Raw genomic sequence first — 20,334 nt, forward strand, 5'->3', positions numbered from 1 at the left:
TTGTTTTTTTTTTTTTGGTTTTTTGAGGTAGGGTTTCACTCTAGCTCAGGCTTTCCTGGAATTCACTATGTAGTCTCAGGGTGGCCTTGAACTCACGGTGATCCTCCTACCTCTGCCTCCCGAGTGCTGGGATTAAAGGCGTGCGCCACCACGCCCGGCTTTTTTGTTGTTTTTTTGAGGTACTGTCTCACTCTAGCCCAGGCGGACCTGGAATTCACTACGTAGTCTTAGTGGGGGCGCACACCTTTAATCCCAGCACTCGGGAGGTGGAGGTAGGAGGATCATTGTGAGTTTGAGGCCACCTGAAATTACACAGTGAATTCCAGGTCTGCCTGGGCTAGAGTGAGATGTGGTGGCACATGCCTTTAATCCCAGTACTCGGGAGGCAGAGGTAGGAGGATCATTGTGAGTTTGAGGCCACCCTTAGACTACATAGGGAATTCCAGGTCAACTTGGGCTAGAGTGAGACCCTGCCTCAAAAAAACAAAAAAAAAATTATATATTTATTTATTTATTTGAGGGAGAGAGAATGAGCATGCCAGGGCCTCAAGCCACTGCAAACAACTTCAGACACATGTGCCACCTTGTGCACCTGGCTTACAAGGCCCTGGGGTGGGGGGAGTCTCAGAAATTGTTGAGGTCATAGCCAAGTGTGGTGGCACATGCCTTAAATCCCAGAACTTGGTAGGTAGGCAGAGGTAGGAGGATCTCCATGAGTTCAAGACCACTCTTAAGAGTACATAGTGAATTCCAAGACAGTCTGGGCTAAAGGAGGACCCTACCTCTTTCTTTTTTTTTTTGAGTTTGGGTTTCCCTCCAGCCCAGGCTGACCTGGAATTAGTTTCAGACTGGCCTCAAATTTACAGTGATCCTCCTACCTCTGCTTCCCGCGTGCTGGGATCAAAGGTGTGTACCACCAAGCCTGGCTGGCACACATAACTCTAATCCAAGCACTTGGGAGGCAGAAGTAGGAGGATTGCTGTGAATTCAAAGCTAGTTTGGGCTCCAGAGTGAATTTCAGATCAGCCTGGGCCACTGTGAGTCCCTACCAGAAAAACAAGTAATATATTATAAATATACATGGTGAGCATTAATCTTAATTGCCAACTTGATCTGATTTATAATTATGTAGGAGATAAGCTTCTGGGCATGTGTGTGAGGGAGTCTGTAGATTAGACTTACTGGGGTGGGAAGACCCACTTTAACCATGGATAGCACCATCCCATGGGCTGGGGGCTTGGAATGAACAATGACAAGGAGAACGGGAGCTGAACAGTGGCATTCATCTCACTCTGCTTCCTGACTGAGGACTGAATGTGACCAGCTGCCCCGTGCTCTTGCAGCCACGATGGAAGGTCACCTCCCACGGTCAGCTGAAGCAAACCCTTCCTCCCTGGAGTTGCTTCTTTGCAGGCGTTTTGTCGCAGCAAGCGGGAAAGTTACTCACGTACACACCTTGCAAATAAATAAATAAATAATATTTTTTAAAAAGAAAGGAAAGAGCTGGGTGTTGTGGCGCATGCCTTTAATCCCAGCACTCATGAGGCAGAGGCAGGAGGATCGTTGAGAGTTCGAGGCCACCCTGAGACTACATAGTGAATTCCAGGTCAACCTGGGCTACAATGAGACCCTACCTCGGAAGACCAAAAAAAAAAAAAAAAAAAGAGAGAGAGAAATTAAAAAAAGAAAGAAAGGAAAGAGGGCTGGAGAGATGGCTTAGCAGTTGAGGCAATTGCCTATGAGGCCCAAGGACCCAGGTTCGATTCTCCAGTGCCCACATAAAGTCAGATGCACAAGGTGATGTGTGCATGTTTAGTTTGTTTGCAGTAGCTGGAGGCCCTGGTGTGCTCATTCTCATTCTTTCCCTCTCTTTTTCATTCTCTCTCAAATAAGTAAATAACATATTTTTTTTAAATTAGAAAAAGAAAAAAGACTGCACAGGTAAAAATGTGCAATGTGGGGGCTGGAGGGATGGCTTAGTGGTTAAGGCGCTTGCCTGCAAAGCCAAAGGACCAAGGTTCGATTCTCCAGGACCCACGTTAGCCAGATGCACAAGGGGGTGCACGTGTCTGGAGTTCGTTTGCAGTGGCTGGAGGCCGTGGTATGCCCTCTTCTCTCTGCCTCTTTCTCTGTCAAATAAATAAATAAATAAAAATTTAAAAAAAATTAAAATGTGCAACGTAAGCCAGGTGTGGTGGCGCACGCCTTTAATCCCAGTACTCAGGAGGCTGAAGTAGGAGGATCACCATGAGTTCAAGGACAGCTTGGGCTACAAAGTGACAAGACCAAAACCAAACAAATAAAAAAAGAAGAGCAGTATGGAAGAAATGCTGGGAAGGGAGCCCCGTGGTAGAGCACTGGCCTTACGTCCATGAGGCCAGGGGTCCACCTCCAAGTACTGTCAAAACAGCAGCAAAAATAATAACAACAAGAAAAACCCAGAAAGAAAGAAAACTAAAAGAAGAAAGGAAGGAAGCAGACTGAACCCAGCTTTGCCCTACCCTGGGGATTGGTTGTAGAAGATGAAGACGCCCGAGGCCACACAGCTAAGAGGTGATCAAACTAGATCCCAGCCCAGATCCTCTGACTCTGAAGGCCCAGGCCCTTAACCCTTCCTCCGCCCTATCTGCCCCCGTTTTCTGAACAGGCTGCCTGGGGTGACATCTAGGCAGAATGACAGCAAGCAACTCAGAAGAGCTATGGGAATGTGCCCCTTCATTGGGAGACACGGCCAGAAGAAATTAGGCTGTCTGAGAAACAGTAATAAAAAGCCAGTGAGGGCTGGAGAGATGGCTTAGCGGTTAAGCGCTTGCCTGTGAAGCCTAAGGACCCTGGTTCGAGGCTCGGTTCCCCAGGTCCCACGTTAGGCAGATGCACAAGGGGGCGCACGTGTCTGGAGTTCGTTTGCAGAGGCTGGAAGCTCTGGCGCGCCCATTCTCTCTCTCTCCCTCTGTCTTTCTCTCTGTGTCTGTCGCTCTCAAATAAATAAATAAATAAATAAATTAAAAAAAATATTGCTTTAAAAAAAAAGTCAGTGAACAGGCTGCAGAGATGGCTCAGTGACCAAGGGACTTGTCTGCCAAGCCTAACAAGCCAGGTTCAGTTCCCCAGTATCCACACAAAGCCAGATGTGCAAAGTGACACATGCTTATGGAGTATGTTTGCAGGGGTTTTAGAGGCCCTGGTGCACCCATATTCTCTCTCCTTGTAGCTAAATTTTATATATATATATATATATATATGTATATATATATATATATATATACATGAAGTCAGTGAATAGGACTGGAGAGATCACCCATTGATCAAAAGCACTTCCTGTGCAAGCCTGAGGAGGTCTGAGAACCTGCTGGGGTTCAACCTCTGCACCCACATAAACAGCTGGGCATGGCCACGTATGTCTATAACCCTGGTCCTGTGGGGAACAGAGTCTAGAGAGTCCCCAAAGCAAGCTCTGGGATCAGCAAGAGACTGAGGCTCAAATAAGAATGGGCAGGTGTGGGCTGGAGAGATGGTTTAGCGGTTAAGGCACTTGCCTGCGAAGCCCTAGGACCCAGGTTCGATTCCCCAGTACCCACCTAGTGCATCTGGAATTCGTTTGCAGTGGCTAGAGGCTGGGGTGCACCCATTCTCTTCCCCCCTTTCTATCTCTCTCTCCTCCTCTCAAATAAATAATGGAAAAAATGGACAATGGAGTGGGACATTAAATGCTTTGCACTTAAAGATGTGACAGTAGAGGCTAGATATATAATATGTCTGCACCTTTCCCCACTGCTCCTCACTGGTCCAAGCTTCCACTGCCTCTCCTAGATGCAGCAGGATCTCCTCCTGATTCCAGCTTTTGGGCCCCTGATGGTTATTCCTCACCTGCAGCTAGGGGGCGACCACTCACCTCAGCTCAGTGGTAGAACATTTGCCTTGCATGAGCAAGGTCTGGAGTTCCATTCCCCAGGATTGCCTGGAAAAAGAAAACTACAGCAAACTCAGAAATCAGATCCTGTGCCTGAGTAATCACAAAACTCCATTCATGTATTTGATGTACAAGGGATGATCCATGGCATTTATCAACTCTTTCATGTGGGGTCACATCATGTTGGCTAAGTAGACTTGCCCTACGATTGGTCTATAAAATGTGAGCCACGCCTTTAATGCCAGCACTCAGGAGGCAGAGGTAGGAGGATCATTGTGAGTTCAAGGCCAGCCTGAGACTATGTAGTGAATTCCAGGTCAGCCTGGGTTAGAGTGAGAACCTACCTCGAAAAACCAAAAAAACAACAAAAAAAAGGGGGGCTGGAGAGATGGCTTAGCAGTTAAGCGCTTGCCTGTAAAGCCTAAGGACCCAGGTTTGAGGCTCGATTCCCCAAGACCCACATTAGCTAGATGCGCAAGGGGGCACACGCATCTGGAGTTCGTTTGCAGTGGCTGGAGGCCCTGGCGCGCCCATTCTATCTCTCTCTGTGTCTGTCACTCTCAAATAAGTAAATAAATAACCCCCCGCCAAATAAAAGAAAAACCAAAAACATAAAAAAAAAAAACAAGTGGGGCATGGTGGCACACACCTTTAATGCCAACACTTGGGAGGCAGAGGTAGGAGGATCACTGTGAGTTCACAGGATCCAACCAAGAAAAATAAAACACACGTAGCCAGCAAGCTTGGCACAGGAAGAGTGGGGAGTGCAGTAAGACGGGGAGATTTAACTCAACCACCCAACAACAAGAATCTCTGTGGCAGGTGTGCTGAGGACTGGAAGAAGAAATGGGGCCCATGCTGGCTGTTTTGCATGTTTTATCTTCCCCAGAGGCACACAAGGGCATCTGATGACTGGATGCTGAGTCCACATTGCTGTGGGTGTCCTGGCCTGACAGGCTCCCCATCTCTGCCCTTGTGGGGAACATTCCACAGGGGGGAACTGTAAAGAGGAAGTGTGGAGTGCTGTGATGAGGGGGAGGATGGAAAGGGTGACTTCCTGGTTTTAAGGATGAGCAGCTGGGACCCCTCCTTCCTCCTTTCCCTATGGTGCCAGGAACCAGAGCTTGTTTTCCACTGTGGTAGTTTAGGAGGGTGGAAATCCTGTGGCCCTGACCAGCTACCCACTGCACACCCTCTAGTGGCCACAAGGCATGCCGGCCAGTGGGCTGGAGGGGCCCTGGGCAGCAAGGGTGATGGGGCTGACTGTCCTTGTCCTGCCCTTCCTGACACCATGTCCACGCGATGCAGCACGGAGACGGCTCTCAGGCCTCCTGTCCTTCAGCTGTGGCAGCCACCTTCTATCTCATTCCTTTTCCCATCATAGAGTTGGAAACTGGGTACGTAGAGTCGGTGCTGAAGTCAGGCCTGCTAGATTCCAGTTGCAAAGCCGTTCAGGGACATCCTTCCTCATGCTTGGCAACAGCCAAGGCCAAGTTTTACTTCGATTACCAGCTCTGTGGAGGATTCCCTTTGGCCTCCCCTGGGTACATGTGGGAAGAGCCCTGGTTCTTGTACTTGCCCCAGGGTATGCATGATGGGACTTTTGTGGAAGAACCCACGGTTCCCCCACCCCCTCATAGAGGCCTGCAGGCAAGGCCCCTCTCCTTCCAGAGTCCCAGCCCCTTGACTTCCCAGGACACAATACCCTTCCTTCCCCAGCAAAACTGGCTGAGTTCACTTCTGCCACTGATGACAAACTCCTGCAAGTTAGTGTGTGCAAGGCCATGTGTCGTGGTACCCTTATTTTATTTTGGGGGGAGTTTTTGAAGTAGGGTCTCATTCTAGCCCAGGCTGACCTGGAACTCACTATGTAGTCTCGAACTCAGCGATCCTCCTACCTTTGCCTCCAGAGTGCTGGGATTAAAAGTGTGTGCCACCCTGCCTAGCCTCAGTACCCTTATCTATAAAATGGTGGTGCCAACCATGCCCGCCCCCATAGTGTTGTAATGGGAAATCAGAGACTCCTCATCCAGCATATATAGTGCCCTGGTCCACGTTTTGGAAATCACTGCTCAAAAGGTGTGCTTAGGTAACCCACCTCTTCCACCCAGCTGCTGCATGCCTCTCGGATCTCAGTGTCTCACTGGGAAATTAAATGGGAACGTTCCAATGCCTCGATTTCTTCATCTGTTCGAGGAGAAAAATAAAACCTATTAGGTTGTGAGACAGCTGACTAAGTCTTGCCATGGTAAAGACCCCAAAGTAACCACGACACCAAATGCTTTCATAAAAGAAAACGTAATTAGTTTAAAATTTTTATCTGTATTTGTGTATTTATTTTGGAATCAGGATCTGGCCTTGAACTCACTATGTAGCTGAGGGTGGCATTGAACCCCCCTGATCCTCCTGCCTCCACCTTCCCAAATGCTAGGATTGTAAGCTTGGGTCAGCCCAGTATTTTAAAAGTAATTCGAGAGAGACAGAGGGAAAGAACGTGTGTGTGTGTGTGTGTGTGTCTGTGGAGAAAGAGAGAGAAATTTTTGGGGTGCTGGCTTTCCATTTGGGATTTCTGCACTTAACCCGGCATGATTTTCTAGACTCTTCATAGAAACTGCAGCCAGATCAGATCTTTCTCTTTGGATAAAGTAGCAAGGAATGGGTGGAGGGGACGTTTCTCAGTCCAGGTCTTCACTGTGGAGAGCAACCCGCCAGCCAGTACCTGGTCCAGGTAAGGAGTCGGAATCCTTCCGGTAAAAACCGCCCTTCCCCCAGCGCACACACAGACCTGGCCCCGGGGCTTGCACACCCCGTTCTCACCCATCCCAAGCCAGGGTCCCCGAAGGGAGATCGCGCACGGATGGACGTCCCCGCCACTCCCGGACTGCACCCCCCCCTCCGGTCAAGGAGAGTAGCGGAATTTCTTTCATTCAGCGCGGGGCCCGGAGCCCTGCCCGGAAAGGGGCGTGGCGCCGCGCGGGGGGTGGGGCCGCCGCGCACCAGGGGAGGGCGGTGCCGGCCTCGCGGCCCGGCCAATCGGCGCCACGCCCGGGAGGGGGAAGGGGGGAGCAGGCCTTTTTCCCTTCCGCGCGGGACCAATCCCGACTTTACAAGCTTGAACTTTTGCCACCCTCGGACGAGCAAGCGCGCCCGAGGAGGTACCCCGCCGCGCCGGCTCCAGGGCAGGAGCGGCCTTAACCCTTCCAGCGCCGGACATCCCCCCCCCCTCCGCCCTATCCCCGTTCCCTAAAACCCGATTCCCATTTTGGTGACTTGCAGAAAGCACGACCCCTCGACTCACATCCCTCCCCCCCCCAAAAAAGTAGATCGGCGAAGGTTGGAATGGGAGAGAAAGAATCTTCCAGCCTCGGGGTGGGGGTGGAACAGGATGGCAGGCTGTCCGCCTCTCCCCGAGGGAGGGCCCGGGCGACCTAGAGGAGCCATCCAGGAGACATTTCCTACCTCCACCCCAACCCAGTCCAAATCCCCCCTCCCCGCCCCGACCCCCTGCCACCTCTGGAGACCCTGGAGGCCCCAGGCTGTGGAGCGTCCCAGGTCCAAGCATAGTCACTAGGAATCTGGGTCGGGGGGGGGGCGTGGAGCCATCATGGGACGATCCGGGGTGCTCTCGGCACCCCAATCTCTGGAGCTGTCTCCCCCGAGACGCGGGGCAAGAAGGCGCACACGCACACCTATTTTTATTAGCTCGCGCAGGGCTCGGGAAGGGGGTATTTGGAGCGACTCTAAAAGTGCAGTGTGCGTTTGCAAGTTTGTGCACAAGACAGGGAAGAGGCCGAGCGCCCCGCGATGGAGTCGGGGTGTCGGTGAGTTCGTGAGTGCAAGCCGCCGTGTGTGTGAGTGTGTGTGTGTGTGTGTGCGCGCGCGCGCGCACACGCGCTCGCTCGTATCCGTGCCCGAGGCACGACGCGAGCCAGTTGCGGGCGCTGTCAGCCTTGGGGCTGGGGGGCGATGGTGGTGGTGGTGGGGGGCGGCCGTGGGGGGCGGGGGCCTAGGGCTCGGCCCGGCCTGGGAACCAGCCCCCTCCGAGCCTCAGGCCCTGCAATGGGACGTGTTCTCCTTTAAGAGTTAAGAAACTTGAAACCTTGTTTGCGCAACAATCAGCGCCGCGGAGCCGCCAAAGTGTCTAGACTGGCATATGATGGGAGGCAGCCAATGACTCCGCGGCGCTCCTCCGGGGGCCCTCAGTGTGCGTTTGAGGAGAACAAAAAAGAGAGAGGAGAGAGAGAGGGAGAGGAGAGAGAGCGCTGAGCCGGGGAGCGAGCGAGGGAGCCGAGCCGAGAGAAAGAGCCGCCGGGCGCTGCCTAACCAAACCTCTCTGGGACCGCGGGGCCACCGGGAGGCACTTCGGTGGTGGGGGGGAGGGGGGCGACCTGGGCAGCCGCGGCGCCCGAAGCGGCCGAGCGCAGCGTGGGGCGGGCTGCGACCTCTGCCTTGGTGGATTGCATTTTAAATTAAGGATTCCCAGCAGCTCTTTGGGACTTTTTTTTTCCTTTGCACGGCTTCCACTCATGTGTTGACACCCGCGTTCAGGAGAGACTCACTCCAAGTGCACCGGAGCACCCGGGACCTGAGACGGAGTTGCTTTGCGTGCATGCAAAATCCAGGGATTTGGGGTTTGTTTGGGATTTTTTTTGTTTCTTCCTACCCCCCCCAACTTTTTTTTTTTTTTTTTTGCAAGGAATTGAGAGTATCAACCAGCCTGCCTTTCGGATCTTGCAGGAAAAGCCCATGTAGTTAAGCGCTGGGCTTTTTTAAAAGGCAAAGGCTCTTTCCAGATAGACACATTTTGGGGGTTCGCCGCGGGCGCATTGTGCTCATGGAACAGCCGCGCAACTTTTGAAGGCTTAGCCGGCCCATGCGGGGTCTTTCTGCCAGCGCGCGCCTCCTGCAGCCCCGCTAAGGCGCGGGGGACCGGAGTTGAGCAGCCCCCGGGGCCTCCCTCCGCGGTCCATGTAGCCGCCGGCCCCACGCGGACTCGGCGGCTGAGCGCGCGCGCGATCCGGGCCGTCCCGTCCCGCCCCGGCGAGCTCCCCTCATGTTGCAGCCCCGCGGCGCCCCATCGACGACCGGCGGTGCGCGGTGTGCGCGGCGCACGGCGGCGGCGGAGCTTCATGTGGGGCTGCGGCCCGTGCAGCCGGCGCCTCGTTGAGGGAACGGACCCCTGGTAACCGGAGACTGCCTCTCCCTCCCTCCCTCCCACCCTCCCACTCCCCCCCAACCCCAGACCCCCGGCGCCAAAGGATATCGTATGTTCAGGTCTAAACGCTCGGGGCTGGTGCGGCGACTTTGGCGAAGTCGTGTGGTCCCCGATCGGGAGGAAGGAGGCTGCGGCGGCGGCGGTGGTGGCGGTGGCGACGACGGCGACGAGGATGGGAGCTTGGGCAGCCGAGCTGAGCCTGCCTCGCGGGCACGAGAGGGCGGAGGCTGCGGTCGCTCCGAAGTCCGATCGGTAGCCCCGCGGCGGCCTCGGGACGCGGTGGTGGGACAGAGAGGCGCCCCGAGCGCGGGGAGGCGCCGGCGCGCAGGGGTCCCCCCGAGGCCCATGTCGGAGCCGGGGGCCGGCACTGGGGGTTCCTTGCTGGACGTAGTGGAGCCTGGAAGTCCCGGTTGGCTGCCCGAGAGTGACTGCGAGACGGTGACCTGCTGTCTCTTTTCGGAGCGGGACGCCGCCGGTGCGCCCCGGGACATCGATGAAACCCTCACCGGGGCCACCCTGGAACCGGAGGGCAGCGGGAGGAGTCGCGAAGCCCGCTCGCGGCTGCTGCTGCTGGAGCAGGAGCTGAAGACCGTCACGTACTCGCTGCTGAAGCGGCTCAAGGAGCGCTCGCTGGACACGCTGCTGGAGGCGGTGGAGTCCCGCGGCGGCGTGCCGGGCGGCTGCGTGCTGGTGCCGCGCGCCGACCTCTGCCTGGGCGGCCAGCCCGCCCCGCCGCAGCTGCTGCTCGGCCGCCTCTTCCGCTGGCCCGACCTGCAGCACGCCGTGGAGTTGAAGCCCCTGTGCGGCTGCCACAGCTTCGCCGCCGCCGCCGACGGTCCCACCGTGTGCTGCAACCCCTACCACTTCAGCCGGCTCTGCGGGCCAGGTGAGCGCGCCCCTCCCCTCTTCCCGGGACACCTCTCCGGTCGGTGGCAAGGGCGCTCCTGGTATGCCCGTGGGGAGTGGGAGCTGGGGGGGGGGGAGCCTCGCCCTCCCCCCTCAACACACTTGCGATGGAGAGCTGAGGGTGGGGAGGGACCCTGGGGGGGATGGTGGTGGTTGTGAGCGCGCACACCAAATGGCAACTTCATTTAAGGCTCCTGCGAACTTAGGAGGGTCCACGTCGGCATTTTCTTCTGCTTCGGGGGCTTAATGCAGAATTCAGCATAGGCCGGGAGAAGGGAGGGCAGGCTAGGGAGAGACCAGAGAAATAGGTGTCATCTTCCGTTTCTGAACTGATCCGTCCCCCCCCCCCCCCCAATCTGCACCCAGGCTTCAGGCTTCTAGCGTTTGCGTGCCTATTCCTGGACTCAGTGGGCTTTTCCGTACTCCGGTTGTGAAACTGCTTGGAGTGTAAAGGAACCGCTTTGTGCCTTTGTGTCCTTTGAGCGCAGCTTTCGCAGGGCAGCCCCTATCGTTCCTGGCCTCCCTTGGGTGTCAAATGCCAGGCACTCCCTCACCCCCTTACTCCTTCTCAATTCCCGTGCCCAGCTTGCCTTGAGAGTTAAAAGGAGGGTCCTGAGTCAGGCTTCGGAGAGTCGTTGAGGCGGTCTGCTGTTTTGTTTCTGGTGCGAACTGGCCCTTCGCTTTGTTCACTGGCGTTTCCTGCACACACCCTACCTGATCCTCTCTCTCACCTAGGCAGGCCCTGGTGCTGGAGCCAAGGTGAGCACAGGTGGAGGTCCCCCTGACAAGATTGGAGTGGCTGAGTTCAACACACACCCACCTACACACACACACACTCTCTCTCTCTCTCTCTCTCTCTCTCTCTCTCTCTCTCTCTCTCTCTGTCTGCGTGGATAACTGACTAGAGGTGTGTGTGAATCCATCTGCTGGCATGAGGGTTGGGGAGGTGGTTCCACGGGCGAGACTGCCAGGCTGTTGGCTCCTAGAGGGCTCCAAGTTCCCCCAGCTTGCCCTCCCTAGAGAGAGCGCTGGGGGCACACAGATGGTCAGCTCTAAGGTCTACTATCTCCCCTGTGGAAATAACAGGCCTGCCAAGAAGCCTGTATGCATCCTAGGTGTCTTGTTTGTGTGTGTGGGGAGGATGGGGGTGGTGGGAGTCGGGGGATGAGTGTCAGCGGCATTCCTGAATCCAGGCCACTGATGGAGGGGTGTGTGTGTGTGTGTGTAAATGTGTGTGTCCTGTTCATAGAGACTTTGGGGGCAGTCTCTGGCCCACACTGAGCTTTTTGTGCCTGATGTCTCTTTCTGCAAATCCTCTTCCCTCTGCTACACCTGTCTCTTCTCTGTCCCTAGGGAAGGGAAGGGGGTCCTATTTGTGGTTAACTTGCTCCCTCTACTTTTCAATTGGGAGATGTACGCTAGGGTCCACTTCCCTCTTCTACAAGGCCCTGGTAGGCATTTTTTTTTTTTTTCTCTGTCACCAAGTCTTAGTACCAACAATTGTTTGTTGAGCGCTTACCTGTGGGCACAGGGAGGAAACAAGTTTGAGTGGGGTTAGGTGCCCTAAAGAGACTCAGAACTTGGGGAGAGAGAGATGCGGGGAGAGGTGGGGAGAAGGGAAGCGGGCAGGGCTAGGTCAGTGGCTCCAGCCACCAGGAGTGCTTTGGGTGTGCCTGTAACCGGATCACCTCTGGAGTGCCACACCTCTAACCTGGAGCCGATCTGGAGGAGGGTTAGACCCGGAGAGGACCTGCAGCCGTGGGTGGGCAGGAAGAGGAGGAGCCAAAAGTTGGGAGGCCACAGAACCCAGGATTCCTGCTTGCGTTGGAAGCTGGCCCGAGTTAGCTTGTGTATTGATTTGAGTGGACTTGGCTAGGAGAGGTTAAGGGAGCCCCAGCGAGCGGCAATGGTCCTTGCCCTTAGGCGCTGGTCAGCTGGTGACCTTAAATGAGCTACCTCCTCTTGAAGTCTACTTGCAGGTTGAGGGGGGTGGTCCCCAGAACACTCCCCGCGTGTCATCTGGACTCAGTATGGAGACTGGGTTCCCTTCCCCGCCTGCACCCCCGCCCCCAGAAGGAAGGCACTGGGATGGGGTGTCTCCCGTGAGCCTATTCCCCTGTCTCTGCAAGCTGCTAGACTTAGAAGGCCCACCATCAACTGCATTGGGACAGCTTGTGGGGGCTGTGGGGTCTAGGAAGAGGGAAGTTTCTAGTATACCCATCTGACCCCTCTCATCTTTACGAGGGACTGGGGAAGCCCTGCGCTGCCCTCCCCACCCCTGCGCCTGGCCGGCAGCCTGGCTCCTGAAGCTGGGCGGGCGCATAGCTGGGGCTCAGCCGTGCGCGTCCTGATAAGGCTGCTCCTTCCAGCTCTCCTGCTCCTGGGGAGAGGGCTTGGGCACACACACACACACACACACACACACACACACACACGCATGCACGCTCAGCGCTAGCCATCTCTATTCATCCACCCCCACCTGCGTGGAGCCAGCCAGTGTCAGGAGCCCCCTCCCGGGCAGTGTGATCCCTTTCTGTCCCCTCCCGCTCTGTCCATCAGCTAGCTGGCTTTGGTCCCTGGCCTCTTTCCCCAGCTGTGTTTTGGGGTGGATGGAATCTCTGAAGTGACAGGCAGACTTGAGGTTCCAGGGACCTTGTCTCAGAAAATGGGGTCTTGTGCCGAGCCCCCCCCCCCCACACACCTTGGGCACCCTTGGCTTGGATGCCCCTGGGAGCCACCTCTTCCCCCTGGGGAGCCTTCAGTTCAGGGCTGAACAGCGCTGAGGTGGATGGAGCCTGTGTGGACGGAAATGTGGAGAAATATTTTAATCACAGTTCTGACCTGTGTTTATGGAGCGCCTCTCTCCTGCAAGTATCCATTAACTTTGGAATAAATCTCCCGGTCTTTGCTTCCCCACTTTTTTTTTCTGTAATTATATCCAGTAAATTACTATTATCCAAATTGTGCCCGGGAAAGAGAGACGGTGTGTGACAGAGACGGGGGTGGGGGGGGTGGGGGGTGGGGAGACAGAGAGAGAGAGAGAGAGAGGGAGAGAGAGAAAGAGAACGAACTTCTAAATGGCTGGAGGAGGCCGCCTAAGGAAAACACAGGGTTCCCAGGCCAGAAATTAGAATGGCCTAGAAAGTTTTCCTTTCATTTGGCCTAGCATTATCCCTTTGAAATGAGATCAATTTCAAGTTGGACTTCCCTGGCCCCACCCTGCCGGCTGGGAGGCCCCTAGGCCTGCCTGTCTGCTCCCTGCTCCTCCTGGAGGTGAGGAAGGGGTGATAGATAGAGTGCAGTTTGCTGTTTGCTTCTCGCTGGCGCCAGCCGGCCCTGCTGTTTATCTGGCTGCTGGGGGAATCTGGGCAGTTAGGCTCAGCCGGCCTTAAAGTGCCAGGAGCCCCTTTTCAGTTCTCTGAACCTGGGGCTTACTTGGGGTTGAGCTTTTTGGTTCTGGGGGGGGCAGTGGGAAGAGGAGGGGAATGGCATCCGGGAGGCCCCTTTCCCACCCACAGCCACCCCTTGGGGAGGGAAACAACTTGGAGGCTCTAGCTGGTGTGTAGATCCCTTTCTAAGCAAGATGCTGGCCTGCAGAGAGAGGCTGGAAGTTAATGTCCCAAAGAGAAATGCGGCCAGTTCCAGGGAGAGAGAGAGAGGCTGTGAACTCTCGAATGTAGGTCTAGGTCCCTGAGGGCTGACCTGAGGGCTTTGGACTGGGCTAGGCTGGACTGGAGTGGGCTGGGCTGGGCTGAGCTGGGCTGGCTCCCAGAGCTCTCAGCCCCTGGCTGACTTGCTCTGCTTCTGAAGGAAGTTGGAGGAGGTTCCTGAAGTTACTGCCTCAGGCTGGAGGTCTGAGGGGCTTGGAGGTTTCTAATCTCTCTTATTTTTTTTTACCCCTCTCCTCCTTGTCCAGTTCTTTCAAGAGAGTCTTTTAGGGTTAAGGGAGTCGCATTAGCTTACAGCATGTAAATTTTATTTTAATATCAACACATCTCTTGGGCTGGAGAGATGGCTTAGTGGCCAAGGCACTTGCCTGCAAAAGCCAAAGGACCCAGGTTCGATTTCCCCGGGACCCTCGTAAGCCAGATGCACAAGGGGGCGACATCTGGAGTTCCTTTGCAGTGGCAGGAGGCCCTGGCGCGCCCATTCTCTCTCTCTCTCTCACCCTCTTCCCCTTTCTCTCTCTCAAATAAGTATAATAAGAAATTTAAAATCAACACATCTTCTTACAGGATTAGGACATTCTTCTAAGAAAACTTCGGGGGGGGGGGGAAGCACCTCAGTTTCTCAGCTGATCCTTGGTCCTGCCCCGAAGAGCACCCACTTAACCTGTCTGAGTTAAATGTCCTATGGCCCCCAATCTCCCAAATCCCAGAGGCCCTGGCCGTTTGGAAATGCAAGTTAGGAGTTACCCAGTATTGTTCAAAGCATGTCATTCATAACAGCAAAATGTGGAAACAGCCCAAATGTCCATTAGCTGACGAACTAGTAAACAAAAGGTGGTATATCCACACAATGGAATAGCATTCAACCGTAAAAAACCCACAACTTGGGTGAACCTTGGGAACATTATGGAAAGTTATGGCTAAGTGAAAGAGACAGACACAAAAAAACATGTTACATGATTCCATTGACACAAAACTTCTGGAATAGGCAAATCCGTAGAGACAAAAAGTGGATCAGTGGTTGCCTGGGGTGTGAGTCTAGGAAGTGACTGCCAGTGGGGACAGGGTGTCTTTGTGGTAATGAAAATGTCTTATGATTAGCATGTGGTGATAGTTGCACAGATCTGTGAATATGCCCCAAACCACTACGTCGCATACTTTAAGAGGGTGAATCTTCAGTGTGTGTGTTATCTCTTCTTTTAAAATACTTATTAATTTGTATGTGTGTGTGTGTGTGTGAGAGAGAGAGAGAGAGACAGAGAGAGAGAGAGAGAGAGAGAGAGAGAGAGAATGGGCACTCCAGAACCTCTAGCCATTGTAAACAAACTCCAGGTGCATGCACCACTTTGTGCATCTAGCTTTATGTGGGTACTGGGGAATTGAACCCTGCTTCTCAGGCAAGCACCTAAACCACTGAGCCATCTCTGCACCTCCCTTCCTCTCTTTTTTACAAGACTTACCTGGTATTGGTCTCCAACTGGGCCTCCCCTTTGTTTAGTGAAAGCAGAGTACCTGTGTAGCTAGCTGCCCTGGTACGAGGCCTTGGGCAGGACCTTCTCTGGCTGGGTGCCAGCGCTCATCAGCTGTAAGGAGGAGTTGATAGGAACCGGGAAGATGAGCTCAGTGAGTGAATGCTTGCCACACAAGTACCCACATTGCAGGATGTGGCATCCCAGAGTTGGGCTGGCGCACAGACAGGAGAATCCCTGGAGCTTCCTGATGGGCTGGTGGTTCAGGATGAGATCTTGTCTCCTAAAAAGAAAAAAAAACGGTGATGAGGGACTGAGAAAAAACGTTCTGTGTCAACTTCTGGCCTCCACACATATGAACATGAACGGGCACACACACACACACACACACACACACACACACACACACACAGTGAGAGAAGTCGAGGGCCCTTGTTGATGCTCACCTATAATCCTAGCACTTCAGAGCAGAGGCAAGAGGATAAGCTTGAAGTCACACGGGCTGTAATAGTGAGACTTTGTCTCAAACCGACCAACCAAACAAAATATAAGTATAAAAAGGGCTTGAGTTTGGTGAACTCCAGGTCCCTTTCATCTTTGACATGGTAAATCCTTGGATTATGGGGTGGGGTGACTGTAAACCTTTTACTTGCCTAGATGGAACTGTGTGATTAGGTAAAGTCCCCTCCTGCAGTTTGGCTGTCTGACTGGCTGGCATGTCTGCAAGTCAAGTTCATAGGTTTTCTCCTTTCTCCCTGACAGCCCTAGGGACCCCTGATTCAGGTGGGTGTGACCTTGGGTGGTGGGTGTCATAACTCAAGGTCCTGGGTGGTTTCTATAAGGGCAATTTTTGACTCTTAGATAAGGTCCCTTGTAAAGAGATTATGGGACTGGCTGGGAGCATGCCTGGAATCTTAGCACTTGGAAGATAGAGGTAGGAGGATCAGGAAGGAATTCGAGGCCATTCTTGGTAACATAGTGAGCCTAAGGCCAGCCTGAGATACAGGAGGTCCTTTCTGTCAGAAAACTGAGAGAAGCAAAAAACCGAGAGAGAGAGAGAGAGAGAGGGAAACAATCACACACACACACACACACACACACACACACACACACACACACTTAGATTGGTGACAGCCGCTTTGCTTCTATTGCCCCTCTGTCAAATTTCACCAATGGAGATAGGTGGAGTCAAGTGTCCAGCCATGTCCCGTGTTGCCGGGGTAGTGAAAAGGCTGGGTGCCAGGCTGTAGTTCTGAGGGAGCCACTTAACTTTCCAGATTGCCATGGCCTTAGGCAGTGGGACCACGGGCTTGATTGGCATCCCTGGGAGCTCCAGGCCTACCCAGGCACCCGTGCAGGACTCTTGTCCTGGGAGGCTGGTGCCCGCTCAGGTCAGGTCTCCCAGGCGGCTCCTGGTGAAGACACATGGCCTCTCTCCTTGAGTCTCACTTGAGGTCTCTGGTGGGTCCCCTTTTGACTCTCAGAGCCTCTCTCCCATGCCTTTGTCCACAGATGTGCCCAGCTTTATCACCCTCCCCCTCACCACGTCTTTGCCCGCAAGCAGACGGGAAAGACTTGGGGCCCCGGGGCCTCTTTCCTGCCTCACTGAACAGTCGGGCCCCGACAGAGACTCCAGCCCCGCTGTAATCGAGTGGGTAGCAGACGCCAGTTTTCCTGTTCTGTAAAATGGGAATGATGGTGCTGTCCTATGTATATCATGTGTTTATTCATTTATTTATGGTTTTCTGAGGTAGGGTCTCACTCTAGCCCAGGCTGACCTGGAAGCCTCTATGTAGTCTTAGGCTGGCCCCGAACTCACGGTGATCCCTATCTCTGTGGACCACCCGAGTGCTGGGATGAAAGGCATGTGCCACCACGCCTGGTTCTATGTATTCATTTTTGTCTTTGGGAAAGAATTAAGGGCGGGCCACGGAGATGGGTTAGAGGTTAAAGACACTTGTTAGCAGAGCCTGATGGCCCAAGTTTGATTCCCCAGTACCCACATAAAGCCAGATGCACAGTGTCACATACATCTGGAGTTCTCTCCCACCCTCCCCACTCTCAAAAATAAATAAATAAATATATATATATATATATGTTTTCGTTTTTCAAGGTAAGGTCTTGCTCTAGCTCAGGCTGACCTGGAATTCACTTTGTAGTCTCAGGCTGGCCTCAAATGCACAGCAATCCTACTTCTGCCTTCTGAGTGCTGGGATTAAAGGCGTGCACCACCATGACCAGCCTAAAATATCTTTTTATTTATTTATTTTCAAGCAGAAAGAGAGAGAGAGAGAGGGAGGGAGGGAGGGAGGGAGGGAGGGAGGGAAAAGAAACATAGAGAATGGGCTTGCCAGGGCCTGCAGCCATTGCAATAGATTCCAGATGCATGCGCCACTTTGTGCATCTGGCTTTACATGGGTACTGGGGAATTGAACTCCAGTCCTTAGGTTCTGAAGGCAAGCACCTTAATTACTGATCCATCTCTCCAGACCTAGGTTTCTTTTTTTTTTTTTGGTTTTTCGAGGTAGGGTCTCACTCTAGCTCAGGCTGACCTGGATTAGTCTCAGGGTGGCCTCGAACTCATGGCGATCCTCCTACCTCTGCCTCCTGAGTGCTGGGATTAAAGGCGTGCACTACCACGTTTTTTTGTTTGTTTGTTTGTTTTTAATAAAGGATTAAATAGAAATAGGTATGTGATGAGTGTGATGGGCATGTACTACTTGAGGTCTGTAAGAATTCAACACACTACATAAAGTTCAAAGAACTTGGCATGGAGGGTCCCCAGCTGGGTATGGAATGAATGTTCATGTCTCTCCAGTGGCTACGCCATGTTTGATCATTCTTTTTTTTTTCTTTTTGAGTTAGGGTCTCACTCTAGCCAAGGCTAACCTGGAATTCACTTTGTAGTCTCAGGGTGGCTTTCAACTCACAGTGATCGTCCTACCTCTGCCTCCCGACTGCTGCGACTTAAGGTGTGTGCCGCCAGGCCTGGCCTTGACCTCTCCTTTCTGACCCCTGTTCACGGAGTCTTTGCTCTAGATTTGAGAGTTGGACTTTGAGGAAGTCACTTCTGGCTGCAGAGGCCGGGGTGGGGAGAAGTGCAGCCTCCTTGGGTATATGGAGCAGAGCAAACACTCCTGCAAGTAATTGTGTCCGATTATAATTGTGAAAACACTCATTACCTCCGTGTCATTCCTGATACCCGCCTAATAATAGTTATTACCCCTTTATTACCACTGAGTTTGCCTTAGCTCGAGATCTGATGGTGCTCAGTTTCATTTACAAAAAAATGAAGGATCCTTTCATTCATGCAAATTGTTACTTAGTTTAGCAAATTGTTACTTCCCATAAAGCAAGAGGCTAAGAAATTCCTCTGAAGGCAAAATACATGTTTTTTTTTTTTTTAAATATATGTTTTTAACAAGAAGTATTTTAGGCAAATGAAAGGCACCCTAGAGGAAAACAGCGTGGACAATTGGGAATCACAGGGTCTGAGTTGGAAAGCTGGGTCTCACCCCTGCCCTTTCTTTCCAAAGGGGGAAACTGAGGCCAGGAGTTGAAAGTGACTGGCTTAAGTCTTCCTCGTAAGGTACCTGAGGTGGCCTTGCCTCCCAGGGTCCCATCCAGTCCTTTCGTCATCCCCCGTGCTTGTTTGCAGACAGGTTTCCATGTCTGAGCCCACTCACCTTTGCCAAATTTAGCAAATAAAATGCAGGATGTACCCAGTCCAATTTATATATATAATTTTTATTTATTTGAGAGAGAGAGAGAGAGAGAGAGAAGCAGATGCACACACCAGGGCCTCCAACTACTGCAGATGAACTCCAGACCCATGTGACACCTTTTGCATCTATCTGGCTTACATGGGTCCTGGGGAATCGAACCTGGGTCCCTTGGCTTTGCAGGCAAGCATCTCAATTACTAAGCCATCTCTTCAGCCTCCGACTTTAATTTCATACAAGAAGCATAATATTTTAGTATAAGTGTATCCTAAGCATTGCAAGGGGTCTGTTTATATGAAGAAACCATGTCGCGTTTACCCCAAGATCAAACTGAACTGAGCTTCTTGTATGTTACCTGGTGGCCTGAGCTCTGACTTCCCCGCCCCCGCCGCTGCTCTTGTTATAATAATAGTAAAGGTTCTGTTTATGGAGGTGTTTTTCCATGCTGCTAAAAGCTGTGCTAAGCATTTTGTGTATATTATCTTTTCCCCTCCTGGCAAAACCGAGAGGTCTGTCATTACTGTCCCCATTTTCTAGCTGAAGGAAACAGACTCAGGGAGGTAACTTGCCTGAGCCCGCACGGGCCTATGTGTATTGCAGAAGTGTGGGGCCCTCCTCTCCCCGCCCCCAAGGCCTCAGCAGAGGTGATGGGAGGCACCGAGGACATCCCGAGGCCTTAGTTATTATTTGAGAAAAATGCAATCGTTAAAAGTACATAGAAGCCCTGTGTGGTGGCGCACGCCTTTAATCCCGGCGCTTGAGAGGCAGAGGTGGGAGGATCGTCGTGAGTTCGAGGCCAGCCTGAGACAACGTAGTGAATTCCAAGTCAGCCTGGGCTAGAGCGAGACCCTACCTCGAAAAACAAAACAAACAACAACAACAACAAAGTATATAGGACTCTGTCGTATGACGTGCCGTGTGTCCTGTCTTCCAGAATCACCGCCACCTCCTTACTCTCGGCTGTCTCCTCCTGACGAGTACAAGCCACTGGGTAAGTGCCCTCAAGAATGCCCTCTCCGGGGCCGGAGGGGAGGGCGGAGGGCGGGCGCTTTGCAACGGGGTAAAGTTTTACAAACACTCCCACGGGTCCGAACCGCTTGTACAGCCCGGCTATTTACATCTCCAGATTCCAGGCTCATCGTTAACCTCGCAGCGACCTTTAAACATGGGCCTGTGGGAGATGATGGGTTCTGACTTCAGCAGCTCTTTGGAGGTGGGTTGGAATTTCTGGGTTCCCCCCCTCTCTCCCCCCCCTTCCACCTTGGGGCTGCTCTCCTTCAGTGTGTGCTCATTAGGAGGGTGACAGCTCCTGGGGCTGGGAGTCTGCGTGGAGAAGAGCTGTGTGGCTTTCTCTACTTGAAGCCAAACCTGCGCCGAAATGATGGGAACAGGTAGAGAGCTGTGGGATCTTTTTTTTTTTTTTTAAAGCCAATGTTTTATTTAT

The 20,334-nt window shown here is 53.1% G+C and overlaps 1 protein-coding gene across 1 annotated transcript in view; it reads left to right on the top strand.

Annotated features, from left to right (window-relative positions):
• The first annotated feature begins 9,144 nt into the window (after nucleotides 1-9,144).
• Nucleotides 9,145-20,334, top strand: part of Smad6 (SMAD family member 6) — a 103,826-nt gene continuing 92,636 nt past the window's right edge. The window contains exons 1-2 of the mRNA XM_004662562.2: nucleotides 9,145-10,011; nucleotides 19,825-19,881. Of these exons, the coding sequence (XP_004662619.2) occupies nucleotides 9,177-10,011; nucleotides 19,825-19,881 (892 nt within the window). The 5' untranslated portion in view covers nucleotides 9,145-9,176. The remainder of the gene's footprint in view (nucleotides 10,012-19,824; nucleotides 19,882-20,334) is intronic.

This window comes from Jaculus jaculus, chromosome 10 (assembly GCF_020740685.1).
Source record: "Jaculus jaculus isolate mJacJac1 chromosome 10, mJacJac1.mat.Y.cur, whole genome shotgun sequence".
In the NCBI taxonomy this organism is placed as follows: domain Eukaryota; kingdom Metazoa; phylum Chordata; class Mammalia; order Rodentia; family Dipodidae; genus Jaculus; species Jaculus jaculus.